General features: G+C 39.7%; 1 protein-coding gene across 4 annotated transcripts in view; it reads left to right on the plus strand.

Annotated features, from left to right (window-relative positions):
• FBN1 (fibrillin 1) overlaps positions 1 to 15,811 on the plus strand; it is a 158,435-nt gene extending 142,624 nt beyond the window's left edge. For all 4 annotated transcript variants that reach the window (XM_084532053.1, XM_084532055.1, XM_084532054.1 and 1 more), the window contains 14 exons: positions 805 to 921; positions 1,279 to 1,398; positions 3,070 to 3,192; positions 3,625 to 3,756; positions 4,324 to 4,449; positions 5,115 to 5,321; positions 5,809 to 5,934; positions 6,144 to 6,266; positions 7,192 to 7,308; positions 7,766 to 7,894; positions 8,702 to 8,821; positions 11,258 to 11,489; positions 12,521 to 12,695; positions 14,542 to 15,811. In XM_084532053.1, coding sequence (XP_084388179.1) covers positions 805 to 921; positions 1,279 to 1,398; positions 3,070 to 3,192; positions 3,625 to 3,756; positions 4,324 to 4,449; positions 5,115 to 5,321; positions 5,809 to 5,934; positions 6,144 to 6,266; positions 7,192 to 7,308; positions 7,766 to 7,894; positions 8,702 to 8,821; positions 11,258 to 11,489; positions 12,521 to 12,695; positions 14,542 to 14,931 — 2,237 coding nt within the window. In that variant the 3' untranslated portion in view covers positions 14,932 to 15,811. The remainder of the gene's footprint in view (positions 1 to 804; positions 922 to 1,278; positions 1,399 to 3,069; positions 3,193 to 3,624; positions 3,757 to 4,323; positions 4,450 to 5,114; positions 5,322 to 5,808; positions 5,935 to 6,143; positions 6,267 to 7,191; positions 7,309 to 7,765; positions 7,895 to 8,701; positions 8,822 to 11,257; positions 11,490 to 12,520; positions 12,696 to 14,541) is intronic.
• The last annotated feature ends 225 nt before the right edge of the window (positions 15,812 to 16,036 follow it).

Raw genomic sequence — 16,036 nt, forward strand, 5'->3', positions numbered from 1 at the left:
TAAATTGAGAATAACATCTCTGCAACTATTTCCAAATACACAAATTTTGGAAACTTCTATAATTCTTCTCATTTATTTATACTAATTTTAAATTCAAGCCTGAATATGTCCTATGTCAGAAATTTAACTTTTAACTTTTTTTTTTTTTTTTTTTTTTAACTAGAGTTAAAAAACCTTTGGCTTTTTAATTTAAGCTGAGCAAATTTGGGATATGGTTTAGTGGAGGGCTGTTAGCGTTAGGTTGGAGGTTGGACTCGATGACCTTGAGGTCTCTTCCAACCTAGAAAATTCTGTGATTCTGTGATTCTGTGTGAAATTTACTAGGAAACTTCTGTGAATGATTCTAGATTCTGTGAATCTAGAGAATGGATCACATAGCATACCTGCCTTTTCTTAAAGAATATGGGTAGCCTGTTCAGAGGCCCCAGAAGTACAAACCACAGTTTCCCAAATGCCATCAGTACATTCTGTTCTCACCCAACACATTTCAGCCTCCCTGGCAAAAATTTTCATTTAAGGAGCAGTGGATGACCACTATTTTTCATATGTACTCCTCTCCCTATGCCTTTCCTCCCCAGACAATTTTTTTATATGATGTTTAGAATGAATTTCTTTTTTGTACTCTGAAAGCCAGCCTGTAAGTTGAATTCTTTGCTCTCATCCTAGTAAATCAAAATTCAAATATTTGTATTTTTGTTGTGATCTCAGGAATATTTCTTGCCAAAACAACATTGTTCTTTGGGAGAAGTCTAAAACCACATGAAGTAAACTGCTCTTAATGTGTTGTTTGTATTTCTGGTTCAGATGTGGATGAGTGCCTTGATCCAGATAACTGTAAATTTGGGCAGTGTATCAACACAGATGGGTCTTTCCGCTGTGAATGTCCATATGGTTACATCCTACAGGAAACTCAATGTGTGGGTAAGTACAGCTGGTTCATCTTCCATTTTAAAGAATCTGCTGAGTTGTTAAGCATTAAAGACATAACGGAGATACATTATTCTAACATAGAGTTTCCATCCCTGCTGATGTTCAAAACCTGACTAGGCAGGGGCTGTGCAACCTGTTCCAAGTAGGTCTTCCACTGGATGGGGGTTTGGCCAAGAAAACCTCCAGTGTTCTCAAATTATGACAGAATTCTGTGACTGTAATGCAGTAACTTAAGTGAGTTCTTGGATTTTGTATTATTTTTTTTTGGTTGCATATTGATGACATAGAGTTTTATACCTTATACTTGAGAATAACTGTGTATTCTTGCCTTGATTTAATTGCTTGCAGATACTGATGAATGTGCTGTTGGAAATCCGTGCGGAAATGGAACTTGCAGGAATGTAGTGGGAGGTTTTGAATGCACCTGTGTTGATGGATTTGAGCCTGGACCAATGATGACGTGTGAAGGTGAGACTCCTACATGTTAAGGACAGTCATTGCAGTTGTGTGCTGAAACAGTTTCCTGATTTCAGAAACAACTGACGAGAGTAAAGCAGCTTAAAAAGTAAAATACAGCCATTTGGAGCAATGTGTCTTTATCTGAAAAGGGAAAGCAAGTTCCTCCTTCCCGTACTCACCTTGAACTGAACCTTTTTCTTATTGGAGATTGGGTGAACAGGCTTTCAGGTGTTATCTACTAAACGACCGCCCAGAAGGGAGCATCTGGGAGTATGGTCTCTCCAGAACAGTCCCCAGAAATGCTGTTTACTGTTTCTATGGGTTTTGCTCACCTCCCAGGTGGCCCTTGAGTAAAGAGAGACTGTCAGTGACTTCTGAAATGTTAAGCAAAAGTGAAAGTAGAAAATGGACTGCTTGTTTGTTGTTGTTGTTTGTTTGTTTTTAAGGAAAGAAAGGGAGCAAACAGACAGTGTAAACACAGTACCATATAAAATTACTATGGTACCCCTACATTGAATATTTTTTGTACTTTGGTCTCTCATTTCAGACATAAAAAAGTGAAAGTGCACAAAGAAGGGAGGAATAAGGAAGATCAGGGTTATAGAAGGAGCACACAGAAAATTAGTTAGACTAGAATATTTCAGTGTGGTAAATATGATTAAATGATTTATATTTATAAAGCCACAACTGGTGAAGGTACCAGAACTAGAAGGAACATGTTAGACAAACCAAAGAAAACATTTTTGTATGCATAGTACTTATTTAAGTAGTGGAACTCTGCTGCAGAGCATTAGTGAAGCCTCAAGTATAAATTGATCCTGAAAGAGTTTGCACAAATTTGTGTGGTAATCCATCAATGGAAATTAAACTTGATAGTATGGATGTGGATTTTGGCTGTGGAAGTCCTTAAACTGGGAGGCTGTATCAGGGGAAAGATCTCTGCATACATGGTATGAGTTTTATTTTCAATACTCTTCCCCTCCCATTATAGTCAGAGAGAAGAATGTCCTAGGACATTCTGACACTGTCATCTGACCTGACACAGCTGTTCTTAAATTATCTGCCACAATCTAGTTGTTTGCAAGCTCATACAAAAGAACGCTTCTATCTTTATGTCAGCTCATGTTAGTTTTATATACAGTTAGAGCTTCATTCACTTCCCTGTGGAACTTGGTTCAAAGCTCAAATTGCAGAGGAGGAGTTAGCAAGTGCATAAACATTGTTATGTAGCAGTAATTAGTAGCCCAGAGCATATGTAAATGCACTTCAAAATCATGTTTCTAGTGAGAATATTGTTTTATGGAATTCAGTGTATGAAGAATTTGAAATAGTGAATCTAGAATTTAAAAATAACCAGTCATAAAAATTGAGCCTAGAAGCAGAAAAGATGCAATTTTAAGTTAGATGGTATTTTGGCAGCATAGATCTGGAAATTATTTCTATAGGCTGCTTGCTATTGAAGATATTGAAACTTCAGGTATCTTTTAAACATCCTAGCATGTCTGGTGCCTGCTTCTCTACAGAAATGAGTAGAAATGTGGGTCCTCAACAATTAAAATTTAGCCCTTGCTAAACGGAGTTCTGTGGTATTGCCGATAAATAAAGCCTACATGTTCAAGTCTGCTGCATATTGCAAAAGCATGTTTTCACTTCATGTGGCCTTTGCTGCTCTGAATCTAGATGTCAACGAGTGCATTCAGAACCCTCTGCTCTGTGCTTTCCGCTGTGTGAACACTTACGGATCCTATGAGTGCAAGTGCCCTGCGGGGTACGTTCTGCGAGAAGACCGGAGAATGTGCAGAGGTAAAACTCCTACCAGATTCTCACAGTTACAAGATAATGATTTTAAGTTCCTGCAGGGGTAGGGCCCTGACTCACTGCAGTAGTGGTACAGAGTTTTAATCTCAGGAACTAACTAAGTCAGAAGGAATTTGGGATGAAGTTCTATGGCTTGCAGTTTGCATTACACAGTTGATTGTATCAGCCCTATCCTGCCTGAAATCTTATACATCTACATAAAGTGAGGTCACTTCAGATGATATGGATTTGTCTTGCCCCAGTAAAAAGGGCATGTGGGAGAACTGAATTTGGTCTGTACTACATCTTGTATATAGTTTTGCATAATAAAAGTGTGTGTAGAATTTGATTAGAATTAAAATTCCAAAGTCAGTATTTACTATTGTGAATTTTCAGGAGCATCTATTTATACTATAATGTCTAAACCTTGTGTTTTAGATCAGGATGAGTGTGAAGAAGGCATTCATGACTGTGACTCAAAACAGATGGAGTGCAAAAACCTAATAGGTACCTATATGTGTATCTGTGGACCAGGTTATCAGCGCAGACCAGATGGGGAAGGCTGTGTAGGTAAGTGTGAAGCATTGAAGCTCTTGATACAGACAGTTCCTCAGCAGAGCAGATGATTTTGGATTTAACAAAGTATTAAAGAACCCAAGAGAAGAATTATGAAACTACTTGCGTAGTGGATCCACCAGTAGTGGATTGCGTAGTGGATCCACCAGTGCCATATGTGTCCCTTTACTGTTCAGGTGTTCACACATCTGGGCAGTAAGTAGGAAATTTGGATTTCCTACTTACTGCTGTGAGCTTGTTTATCTCTGTAAATGAGTGTAGATCCTGAATTAGTTTAAAACTTTGGATAGCATTAAGAAGTACAGCTATAACTGGGAACAGTTTTGAAAACCAGTGAGAAGTATGTTGCAGAGAAAATTTAGTAACAAAATATATAACGTTGTGAGCTGGTCAGCTCTTTTTCCTCTGAAAATTAAATAAAGAGAATTTTTATTTTAAAAAAAATATTTATGCAAGTTTAACAATGCAGAATGCCCAGCTTAAAAACTCCATGTAAACTTCTATAACCTGCTTCAATCCAGTAATAGACATGATTTTTCTCATATCATTTTGAAAACACAGATGAGAATGAATGTCAGACCAAACTTGGGATCTGTGAGAATGGCCGGTGTGTAAACACAGTGGGAGGTTACAGATGTGAATGCAATGAGGGATTCAGCGTCAGTGACAGCCAGAAAGAATGCCTTGGTAAGTCTAACAGTAACACCCTTATGAACAATCACTTCGATTGCAGAAATTCTGTTTTCTGGGAGTCACTTTATCTGTGGTTGTAAGGTGTTTTTTTTTGGCACTCAGAGGCGACCATTGGTTGAGGCTGTTTCACAGCTTAATGAGTTACTACATTTTGTGGAAGTACTCAGGAGCTTATACTTAGAAATGTAACAGTTAATAAACCTGTGTTTCAATTTACATTCCTTCTAGAAGGGGCCTTTTTAAGTAGGTGTCCTCTTGCAACTTCTTTGTTCACTTGCTAACTGCTTTGATTAGTCAGGTTGGGTTGGCTTGCTGTGCAAGCTGACTGTTCGGTGGTGTCAGTCAGCTTGGAATTGCTCTGCCTTTTCTTTAGTTCTGATTTTCAGCCAGCCCTTCTTGTCTGGGATCAAACTGAAGTGTATCTTTTTATGAGCATAATGTAACTTGTCTTCCACCTTTTGCTAAATTTCCTGTCTTCTTTGTTTCCCTTAGACATCGTGCTCTCTTTCTTACTGCTGGTAGTTTTTCACTCTCAGTTCCACAGTCCCAGGGTGAAGTATGCCCTTTCTTTTATATTTCTAACTAAATTCCTAATATCTCATGACCCTATGGAGGTCATCACCATTAGTATTCTCTGTGATGCATAATTTGTCTTCCAGACAACAGGGAAGGCTACTGCTTCACTGAAGTCTTACAAAGTATGTGTCAAATCGGATCAAGCAACAGGAACTCTGTCACCAAGTCTGAATGCTGCTGTGATGGTGGCCGAGGCTGGGGGCCAAACTGCGAGGTCTGCCCCTTCCCAGGCACTGTGGCCTTTAAGAAGCTTTGTCCTCATGGTCGAGGATATATGTCTAATGGAGCAGGTACCAATTTACCTATTAAACACCGTCTTATGCAATTTATTGAGTAGTATGTTAGAAAATCTTGCTTTTTGCATAGTTAAACATTGATTGACACACACTCAAATGGGAATTTGCATGCTCACATTTGTTTGTGCTGTAGGTACAGATTAAGAACTACTTGTGTACATGTAAGTAAAGTGATGTTTGATTTACGGAGGCTAATGTAGATCAATTCCAGTTGTTTTACTTACACTTAAAACTTGTTCATTGTGCTTGAAAGTTAGATTAATGATCCATTCCATATTTTTCTACTTAATATTTCTCCTTAATCTGGGCAATATTTCATTATTTTATGTGTTGTGTTTTTTTTGTGTTTTTTTTTTTTTTTTTTTTTTTAATGTAGGGACTTTTTTATGTCAGATTGCAAGAATCTACTAGAACTTTACAAACTTTACAAAATCAGCTCTTCATGGTGTTCTCTTGTGAACTAACCTTCATTTAACTGCAGATATTGATGAGTGCAAGGTTATTCATGATGTCTGCCGTAATGGGGAATGCATTAATGAAAGGGGATCTTACCGTTGTCATTGCAACCTGGGCTACACTACAGACATAACTGGCACTCTTTGCATAGGTGGGTTTTTCATTATGCGGTATGTATATAAAATTTATTATGCTGTATACATATAAAGTTTATATACAAGGCATGGCTTGTGGAAGGAAATACAAAAACTTTGAAAAAATGAGGAAATTAAAATGTCTTTCCTTATGAGGTTTGGAGCATTTCAAAAAGCATCATGAATGTTGTTTGTCACAGTGGAGATATGTTTTTGCTTATTTCAGACCTGAATGAATGTAACGAGTCCCCCAAACCTTGCAATTTCATCTGCAAAAACACAGAGGGGAGCTTCCAGTGTTCATGTCCAAAAGGGTACATCCTTCAAGAAGATGGGAGAAGCTGCAAAGGTATATAAAAAACAAAAAAAAAAAAACACAAAACCTGCAGAAATTCATACCAATCCAAAAAAAAATAAATAGTGTAAATAGCTTGTGCAGAATGGAGCTGGTGTTTCAGGTACTTTTTGTTAACTTGGATGAACATTGGAACCACAGGCATTTTGCAGTTTGGTAGTAGTCAGTCTTTAAAGACTTCTGAACCAATGATATAAATGATTGGTCTTATGTTGGTAAGCATATTGATTTAAGCCATGTTTTTCAATGATAAATATATCTTTATGACTGCTAATTATAATAATTCTAATGATCTGCAGTTCAAAGATGGATGTGGTTTGCAGTGCATTGTCTAGCATCAACAGAGTTTTAACCAACCACCTCTGCAGCAGGCTGAATAGGGGACAATGTTGCAGGAGAGATTTTGAAATGCTCATTATATTTTAATTTATTTCTGTATCTTGTTACCAAAGCTCTGACTGAAACCACACAAGTTTGAGCAGCAATTCTAAACTTGGCGTGGGAAATGACAGTATACTTTGTCATTAGTATTTAAATATTTCTTTTGGAGTTATAGCAGGCTTCAGTGCAATACTTTTGTGCAATCATTTTGCAATCTGCCACTGCTTTTGATCAAGACTGTGACTTTGCATTTGTTGACTGTATCTAGAGCAGGCATTTAACATATAATAGCACCTTTCAGGCAGATGAGAGTGGTGTCTGTAGTCCTGCATTATCGCAAATATTAGCATAGCTCTGAAATCCCATCATAACATGTGGGGTTCCGCGTAAGAGGTACTGGAAGCCAGCTTGAAAAGTGAGGTGTGGATTCAAAAGCCTTTATTTGATACTTTATTTATTTGCAATCTCTTCTAAGTCCAACTGAACTGTCACATCCTTGCCAGGGAACATAAATGAAAGATATTTGCTTGTTTTTTAGATCTTGATGAATGTGCTACAAAGCAGCACAACTGCCAGTTCCTTTGTGTCAACACTATTGGGGGTTTTACTTGTAAATGTCCTCCTGGATTCACTCAGCACCATACAGCCTGCATTGGTAAGTGATGTGAGAATGTAGACACAGATTTGGGATTTCTTACTGTTTCTTATTCCAGAAGCAAAGTAGCAAGAAGACGAAATAAGCTTCCTGGGAAACCAAATGGAAACAGGCCAGATTCTGATCCCAGGCCCACAGAACAGAGGTGGAGGTCCTCCCTACCTTCCTTTGTTTTCTTAAACCATGTCTTTGAATTTTGCACTTGTGGGAGAACTAGACAGTAAGACCACTGATTTGTAATTTTTGCCTTACCCTTTCTTACCCAAGGAGCAATAAAAATTAAAAATCAGTTCTTTTCCTGTAGTTAATTGCAGGCCCACATTAGACATCACGTTGAGGCTCCTTTAAAAAATAAGCATGAAACATTTGTTTCTATAGTCCTCCTTTAAATAGTTACACCTTAGGTCCGTGGAAATGCCTCATGTCAAAGTAACATTTAGGCTTTGTTTTCCTTCAGATAATAATGAATGTGCTACTGAAATCAACCTGTGTGGGGCGAAGGGTATTTGCCAGAATACACCAGGAAGTTTTGTTTGTGAATGTCAACGTGGCTTCTCACTAGATCAAACTGGGCTTAGCTGTGAAGGTAGGTACAACACATTTAACTTGATCTTGTCTTGTTTTCCTTCATCTTCTTTTATCCTACTATTATCCAAGGAGGGACATACAGAGTAAGCACCAAAACCTACAGGGTAAGCATGTGCAGACTGAAGAGAGGGTGGGGTATCCAAGTTTATAACAATTTCCCCTAATGGGCCTGAATAAATAGATATATTGCAGGATGCTAGAGAGCTGATATCTTCTGAGGAGACTTCAATTTAGTCTGGAATGTTTTAGTTTAAGAACCATAAGTTCAGTGAACTTCTGTTGAATCCTGCCTGGATTTCTGAGGGGCTCACCAAGGACAGGAAGTCTTGCATCTCCAAGGTGACCTGCTGAGAAGAGTTCAAGGGCTGGTGGCTATATTTCTCTGGGTCCCTCGAGCCTTTTACAGGAACAGGGTTTTGTTTGCTTTGAAAAAAGATATCCTGGGATTCCTGGGTTTGCTGAGGGAAAAGCAAGGAATTCTTTGCTGTGGAGATTAGGACCCTTAGGAAGGCCTTGTTGGTCTCACATACAAATGGCTTTCTTCTCTCTGCTCAACAGCAGAATGCAGTAGCTATGAAAATTGTGGCTGTATTTAATCTTTGGGTGGTTTTCTGCCCTAATTTACTTGATGTGGAGCTACAAACCCAAACCTGAAAGGCCTGAAGTGAGTTCGTGTGCTGGTCAGGGTTTTTGGAAGATCCTTGAATATACCTATACATATACACAATTATTTGTAACATACTTTTCAAATATAGAATAATTTGAGCTTTTCTCCCATAATTCAGAATGTATCTCACCTTTTTAGATGTTGATGAATGTGATGGAAACCACCGGTGTCAGCATGGCTGCCAAAATATAATTGGAGGATACAGGTGTAGCTGTCCGCAAGGATATCTCCAGCATTACCAATGGAACCAATGTGTTGGCAAGTCACTTTTTAAAATTCATACATAGAAATGCATGTTACCTTTGTTAGCAGCATGTGAAGGGCAGTAGGACATTGAATGGGCCTCATACAAGTTCATCTTATGTAGGTAGCTGGAGATGTGTTTGACCTCTTTGAGAACAAAGAGCTCTGTAACTCTTTGTTTGGCTTTCTTTGCTTTCAGAAACATAAAAATGCCGTAGCTTGTTAGCACTGTGGTGCTCTAGGGAGGTCTCTGCTTCTCATTATGCTTACCAAAATTCCTGACATTTTATGCAGCCCTTGCTGTGATGTTTGCTTGCTTGTGCTCCAGCACTTAATGCCTATTACATACAAAAGAACAAGCGGGGAGTACAAACATAGGGTGGCCTTGAATAATAATTAAATTAGCAGAGCTTAGGGTCAAATTAGAATCTAATAATTGTCATGAGAAAAAAAAATATCAAATAAGCCTGTAATAAAGAACCTGCATTTTTAGTACTACTGATTCTGACTGTTGGAGGACATTGTGGAATGTGAAAAAGTGCAGCTTTTTAGTTTTGCAAGTCATCTTTGCTGTTTCGACGTCTTCTTGGGTGACAGCATTTAACTACGTGTATTTCCAGCCTGGTTTCCAGACCAGGCCCACGCTTTTATTCTGTTTTTTGAGACTATTGACTACTGTTTAGATTTCATACAAGGATTATCGGTTTCAAAATGCAAAGACAGAAGGGCTTCAACCTTTGTGCAACAAATACTAATCACCAGACTTCACTAGGGAAAGTTAGGTTGGGTGCCACAAATGGGGACAGACTTGGCTAGTACTTCCACCTTCTTGGACACAGGGTAGTCCAGGCAGAAACCCAGCATTGTAGGGCAAGAGGTTTGGTTTCCTTGTGTGCTCATGGCACCTCTCCTTCCTGCTGGAGCTGAGCGTGACAGAGCTGCATGTGTTGGAGCACAGAGCACCAGAGAGGAAGGCTGGCACCTGATGGCACAGCTAGCACAGAGTCCAAGGCTCCTGTACATTTTTTTTTTCCTTTTTACATGTTTTTTTTCTTCCACCGGTCACCCAAAATACTGGAACTAGAGTTGGTAGTGTCCACACTCCAGCTGTTGTAGAGTATGTCTTTTGGTGCAGCAACACTCTGGCACAAACAAGTGCTTATGGTGTGCTTCATTGCCATGGATTCAGCTGTGTTAGGTATGATATTGAGACATCACTCTACCTTAATGTCAAAGCTCCTCTGGGCTTTGGTGATACAGAATGCAGCCCCAGGTTGCAATATATTGAGTTTTCCACATGTTCAAATCATAACATCTGTAATTATATGTGCTTAAAATACTTATCAAGATCTCCTGCGCATATCACAGGGGAAAAATTCATGTAATAGGTTTTTCTGTGACACTTCTTTCCTATTACTTGGCAATCCCACTTCTGCAAACAGTTTGTGTCTCTTTAAATTTATTTAATAAAGTATTCAGGGACTTCTGATGTTGCTGCAACACAGACTTAGATAATCACTGAAGAATGCTTTGGTTCCTCCCATGCCTCGTGCTGTGTGTGACTGCATTCTCTGCTCAGGCAGTTCTGTAATCACACTGCAAAAAGTAAAGGCACTGCTTTTAAACAAAGAAAGAACAGCCACATTGTTTGGGAAGAGACAATGATGCTCTGAATTAGTACTTCCGTCTCATGTGGATGCTCAGGTCAGAAATGCTGCTCTGGGCTTGATGTTTTTATCTATGCAGTGTCCAGATGACATTTCTTATGCATGTGTACACGCACACAAGCATGTGCAGTTGCTTTATCACAGAAAATGGAGAACAATAGCATTCAGAACATTTCAAAGCGATTTTGCCACATCAGAGAAAACATTCAGACCAACTGCATTTAACAAATCATCCATTTACAGTAAGCAAGCCTGAGCTGACCTCAAACTCCTACAGTGCCACACTTGGAAAGTTTGGAAAAGTGTTGTCTCACTGTGGCAGTCCTTTGTATCTTCAGCTGCTTTTATTTTTACTTTACTACTAGTTCCTGCACTTCACCTGTACTTAACTGCATGTAGGGAGGGATTTTCAGTGCCTGGAAAAGGTGTCAGAGCCCAATTCCCTACTCTTCCCTTTAATGCTAAATAGAATTATCAGCATGTGATTACTAGACCAGAGTGTCACCTGTACAATGTTTTATCCTTCTCAATTGTTTCTGGAACAAAAAAGTTCCCTCCTCTGCTTCTCCACTCAGCACCAGCAGACGTGGCATGACGCATCTAGAGCAGCCCAGCTGTTGGGTTGTGTGGCTGTAGTCAGGGTGAGGCCGAGCCCTGTCCTCCCTTCCTTTCTGCACATCTCACGGGGCAGCAGGTTTAGCAAGTCGAGCACAGCCTTTCTGAAGGGGTAGCTTGGGCTGGGCCTGAGAAACAGTTAACATAGTATGTTCTGCTTCCTTTCCAGATGAAAATGAATGTCTCAGTGCACACATTTGTGGAGGAGCATCTTGCCACAATACTTTGGGAAGCTATAAATGTATGTGCCCTACCGGATTTCAGTATGAACAGTTTAGTGGAGGTTGCCAAGATATCAATGAATGCGGTTCTGCACAAGCCCCATGCAGTTATGGTTGTTCAAATACTGAAGGTGGCTATGTCTGTGGATGTCCACCTGGTTACTTCAGAATAGGACAAGGGTAAGGGATTCTCATTTTAACCTAACAGACATAAAGGAGACATAACTCTCTCCCTTCTCTGTGGTGTGGCGCAGCAGAACCAGCGGGTTGTCACCACTGAAAGGTCGACAAGGTCGTGGAGGTGTTCAGGAGACGGATCCACCTGCCTGTTTTAGAGATGGGGGAGGGGAGAGCTAACAGAGAGAAGGGAGCTGTATGGGTTTAGTGTTTAAGGAAATTTCTCACAATTACAAAGTTCAATAATCTCTTTTAAACTACTGTTTTCACCTCTCTCCTACGTAGCCCAGCAGCTAGACAAGCTACCTGAGCTTGCCCCTTGGAAGCTCACACCTCTCACCATGATTTGTGGTGTACACTTGTCTCTTTAAAAACAAACAAGCCCACCCCATCCCCCTCCAAATCCAAAGACAAATGATATTATACAGGAGGTTTCACCTACTGATTGGAACAACAATTTTGTATGCTCTTATATTCCTGCATGTTCCATATTCTTATCTGTGTTCCATATTAATTATTTTTTAAATAAATGTTTCCCTTATCAAGGAAACCAATTTTCACTTGCCCCAGTGGGAGTGTTAGGGCTGTGCATCATGTAGGACCAAGCACTCAAATGCAGAAAGACTGTGGCTTAAATTTTAGAGGTGACTCAAAGTTTGGGATACTCAGTTGGCCTGGAAGACCCCAATTCTCAGATTTTTCAGCACTTTCTGAAAATTGGTCTGTTTTAATGTGTTTCAGGTTGGGTGACAGAAATAACTAAGAACTTCTCAGAGCCTAAACCTGAGTTTTTAAAGCTGTTTAATATTGGCAGGTCTCTCTTAGGCAAAGCCTCTTGGAGACAGAGTCTTGAAATCAAAGAGGCAGTTGCACTGTGATTCATTGAGATTTTTGCCTGTTGAATTCAGCAGAAAATTTTTCTGGGAAATGAGTGCAACATAATTGCTTATTATTTGCATTCGCAGTCCCCAAATTTAGCTTTTGATAAGATATGTCTCTCACTATAATTAATTTTGGATTTCTTCCTTCCTCAGACACTGTGTTTCTGGAGTGGGGCTAGGCAAAGGTCAAGGGCAAGAACTTTCACTCAGTGGAGAAGTAGATGACAACTCTCTCTCTCCAGAAGCTTGCTATGAATGTAAAATCAATGGCTATCCCAAGAGAGGAAGGAAGCGCAGAAGCACTAATGAAACTGCAAATGAAGCAGAGGTAATTGACCCTTTTCAGGGGGAAGGGGTTTGGTGTTATCTCGTGAAAAGCAATCTTAGAAGGACTTGGGCCAAGAAACAATCCCACAAGAAAAAAATATACCCCAAAGTAGACCAAAGAGCTGGTTTTGGACTACAGGTGTCTGGGGGGGGAGGCTGTTCTGAAATTGTTCACTGTCACTAGACTAAGGTCATCTTCTGCAACCCTCATCTTTACCTGTCACATCAAACAGTAAAACAACCCACCCAGCTATCTATAGAGGTTAATGCGCCCCCCAGCAAAGCAGGCTCTTGATGTTAGAGGATGGCAGATAGGTAAAAAAAAAAATAAAAATAATAATAAAAAAATAAAAAAAATGTGTGTGACCTTGTGGCCAGGAAGGCAGCACTGTTGTTCAGGGTGAGGACCCCACCTAGCAGGACCTGTCACCACAGGCCTTCCTGGGGCTTGTCTGCACCCTTGCAGTCACTCAGGCTGGGCTGCCAGCCCACGAATGAAGCTGTCAACGGGGTCACTCGTGGTGCTCACTGCTTGTCCCAGTGGAAAGACAGGAGGCTGAGCTTCAACTGCCATCACTAGGAAGTCCCTGGGGACAGTGGCAGTTTCCATTTGCCTCTGAGTGGGTAACTGTGTGTCAGTAAAATGCTTAAAATCTATTGTGCTCACCCAGCTGTACTCTTTCCTATCTGTTTTCATTGTTTTTTTTTTTAGCAACCAAAAGTTAGTGAGTGGTTTCAATGCCCACACTTATATCTGGGTGAAAACTGGTCTGCTGTGTGACAAGTGACGTGTGTTGTCTTTATATGAAGAACAAGCACCCTTTTTCATTCATCCTGTATGGAGATATTTTTCTTTAGTTCTTAGAAAACATTTCTCAAAACGGGATTAAAGTAACTCCCCCAGCTGGGGTTTGTTCTGAATTGATCACAGCAGTGAAACAATATGGCAGAGGTGGTTGTAATGCTGTTTGTTCTTCAGCTGTGCTTGCGGCACAAGTGTCCAAAGTCTGCCTGCTCCCAGCACCACTCCTCCCACTGTGAGTGCAGAAGTTGTGGCAGAGGCATGGTCCTACAATGTGTCATGTTACTGTAATCTCTCTTGAGCAAAACTCCCTGCATTACCTAAGGAGTGCCACGTTGGCTTATTTTAACTTCTTGTAATATAAGGTCAGAAATTTCTGCTTGAGTCATACAGTGCAGTGTCCCACTCAGGTCACTAGACTTAAACCTTGTTCACACTAATTATACTTAGACTTTACAAACAGTAAACAGCTTGCAGAAGTGTTCACAGTCATTGGACGTCCCAGTTCTTCATCCTTTCTGTGGTGACAATGACGTTAAAGGTGATGGGACCTGCCCTGATCTGGCCAGAGAAGCAGCAGGTCATGGCAGGTCTTAACTGTGTAGGAAAAAGTATGTGTCTGTGTATGCAAATGCGTGCATTCCATTCAAAATATAACCAAGAGACTCTGCACACTCTTGTAAAATGATGTCACACCATCACTACCCTGAGCTGTTGTGTGTACTCTGTTCGTGTGTGTATGCCGAAGAGCATATTTTCCACATGTGAATACAGAGGATTTGGGAGCCAGCGAGCCATTTCCATTAAGTGCTCAGTGAGTGGCTCTCTGCTAACATGGGAAGGCAGGAGAGTGCTTTTGCCCTGAAGAGTGGATACGTGACTGTACTTTATTCTGACCACTCCAAGAGTGGTTTAGACAGATGATGTTACAGAATGTCCTTTTAAAAGTTATTTCATTAGTAACAGATGCACTGGGCAAGAACTACGCACACAGGCACCTGTGAAACATTGACAAAGCTGACTAACATTGTTTGTTCTTGTGCAGGATCAGCAAGAGCCGGAGCCCCCAATCAGCCTTGCCAGCTGGGATATTGAGAAAGCAGCAGTCTTTTCTATCAACATCTCTGATCTCAGTAACAAAGATCGCATCCTGAAACTGCTTCCTGCCCTCACAACACTGACAAACCATAACCGATATTTAATTGACTCCGGAAATGAAGATGGTTTCTTTAGAATCAATAAGAAGGACGGGATAAGTTACCTTCATTTCACAAAGAAGAAGCCAGTGCCTGGAAACTATTCATTACAAATCACTAGTATTCCACTCTATAAAAAGAAGGAACTTAACCAGCTTGAAGAGAAACATGACAAAGACTACCTCAGTGGTGAGCTGGGAGATAATCTGAAAATGAAAATTCAGATATTGCTTCATTAATTCATCAACCAAAGACCAAATAATTAAACCAAAGATAGATAGGTAGGAATGAATATTCCTCCCAATCAGATTCTCCATATCATAGGTACATGAGTACATTTGTATGAATGAGCACTATTATATTATTACATAAACAAGGTACAGGATGAATACCCTAGCTCAAAACAACCACTTTCTCAGGCTTTTAACTGTAGCTGAGCTACCTTGATATGTTGAATCTTGAAAACTGGGACTTTAACCATTGGAAGTTGGCCACTGATGCTGAGACACATCATCATTTCAGCAGAGGTACAAGAATGTGCTTTCAACTGATGGACAGCTCTATTTTTGTAATTCTTAAACTTTGCTTCTCCAACTACAACTTACTAGGTCAGCCATTTATGATATCCATTTGGTGCTAGTAAATTTTCAACCTAGATTTATAAATGCACTGTAATATTTACACAACTTAGAAGCCAAAATTGCCATTATTCAGTCTAAATACTTCAATCAACCAAAGTTAGCTCAGTAGTTTATTTCAGTTATGCCTATAATACATTACATGTAAATTAAGTGTGTGTATACTGTAATCATGTTATTTTTATCAATGAAGCATTTGTAAACTAGATTAATAATACCCTTAATGTGAGGGTTTGTAATGGTGCTTATAAGACCAACTACTTGTTAACTGTATACACAAACCTGATGATAAAGTTTCTGTGACTTGCCAAAATGCACTGAGGTCAGTAGGGACCATTAAACATTCTCAAAAGTCAGATGACAATCAGTGCCATCCTACACCATGACATTATGTAATGTGTTAAGAGTACCCATAGTCATTCATATCAACAAGGGTTCAATGTCATAAATGTCACAATAAAACAGTTTTTTTTTTAGTTTATTCTGTGGCCTTGTGTTCTTGCTAAAAGTATGATAAACTGAGTTCTTATGTTTCAGACATTTTTGGTAGGGTTGGTTGTGTATCTGTGCACAGGTGATTTCTTCTTGAAGGCATGGTGCTATCATTTGTTCATTCTTCATGCAAACGAAGAACTGAAGAAATACAGAAACCTTCACAAATCTAAGCAGCAGTGGAACTCTGTAAAATAATTGTGTGGCTCCAAAA

Source organism: Aythya ferina, assembly GCF_964211825.1.
Source record: "Aythya ferina genome assembly, chromosome: 11".
NCBI classification, from domain to species: domain Eukaryota; kingdom Metazoa; phylum Chordata; class Aves; order Anseriformes; family Anatidae; genus Aythya; species Aythya ferina.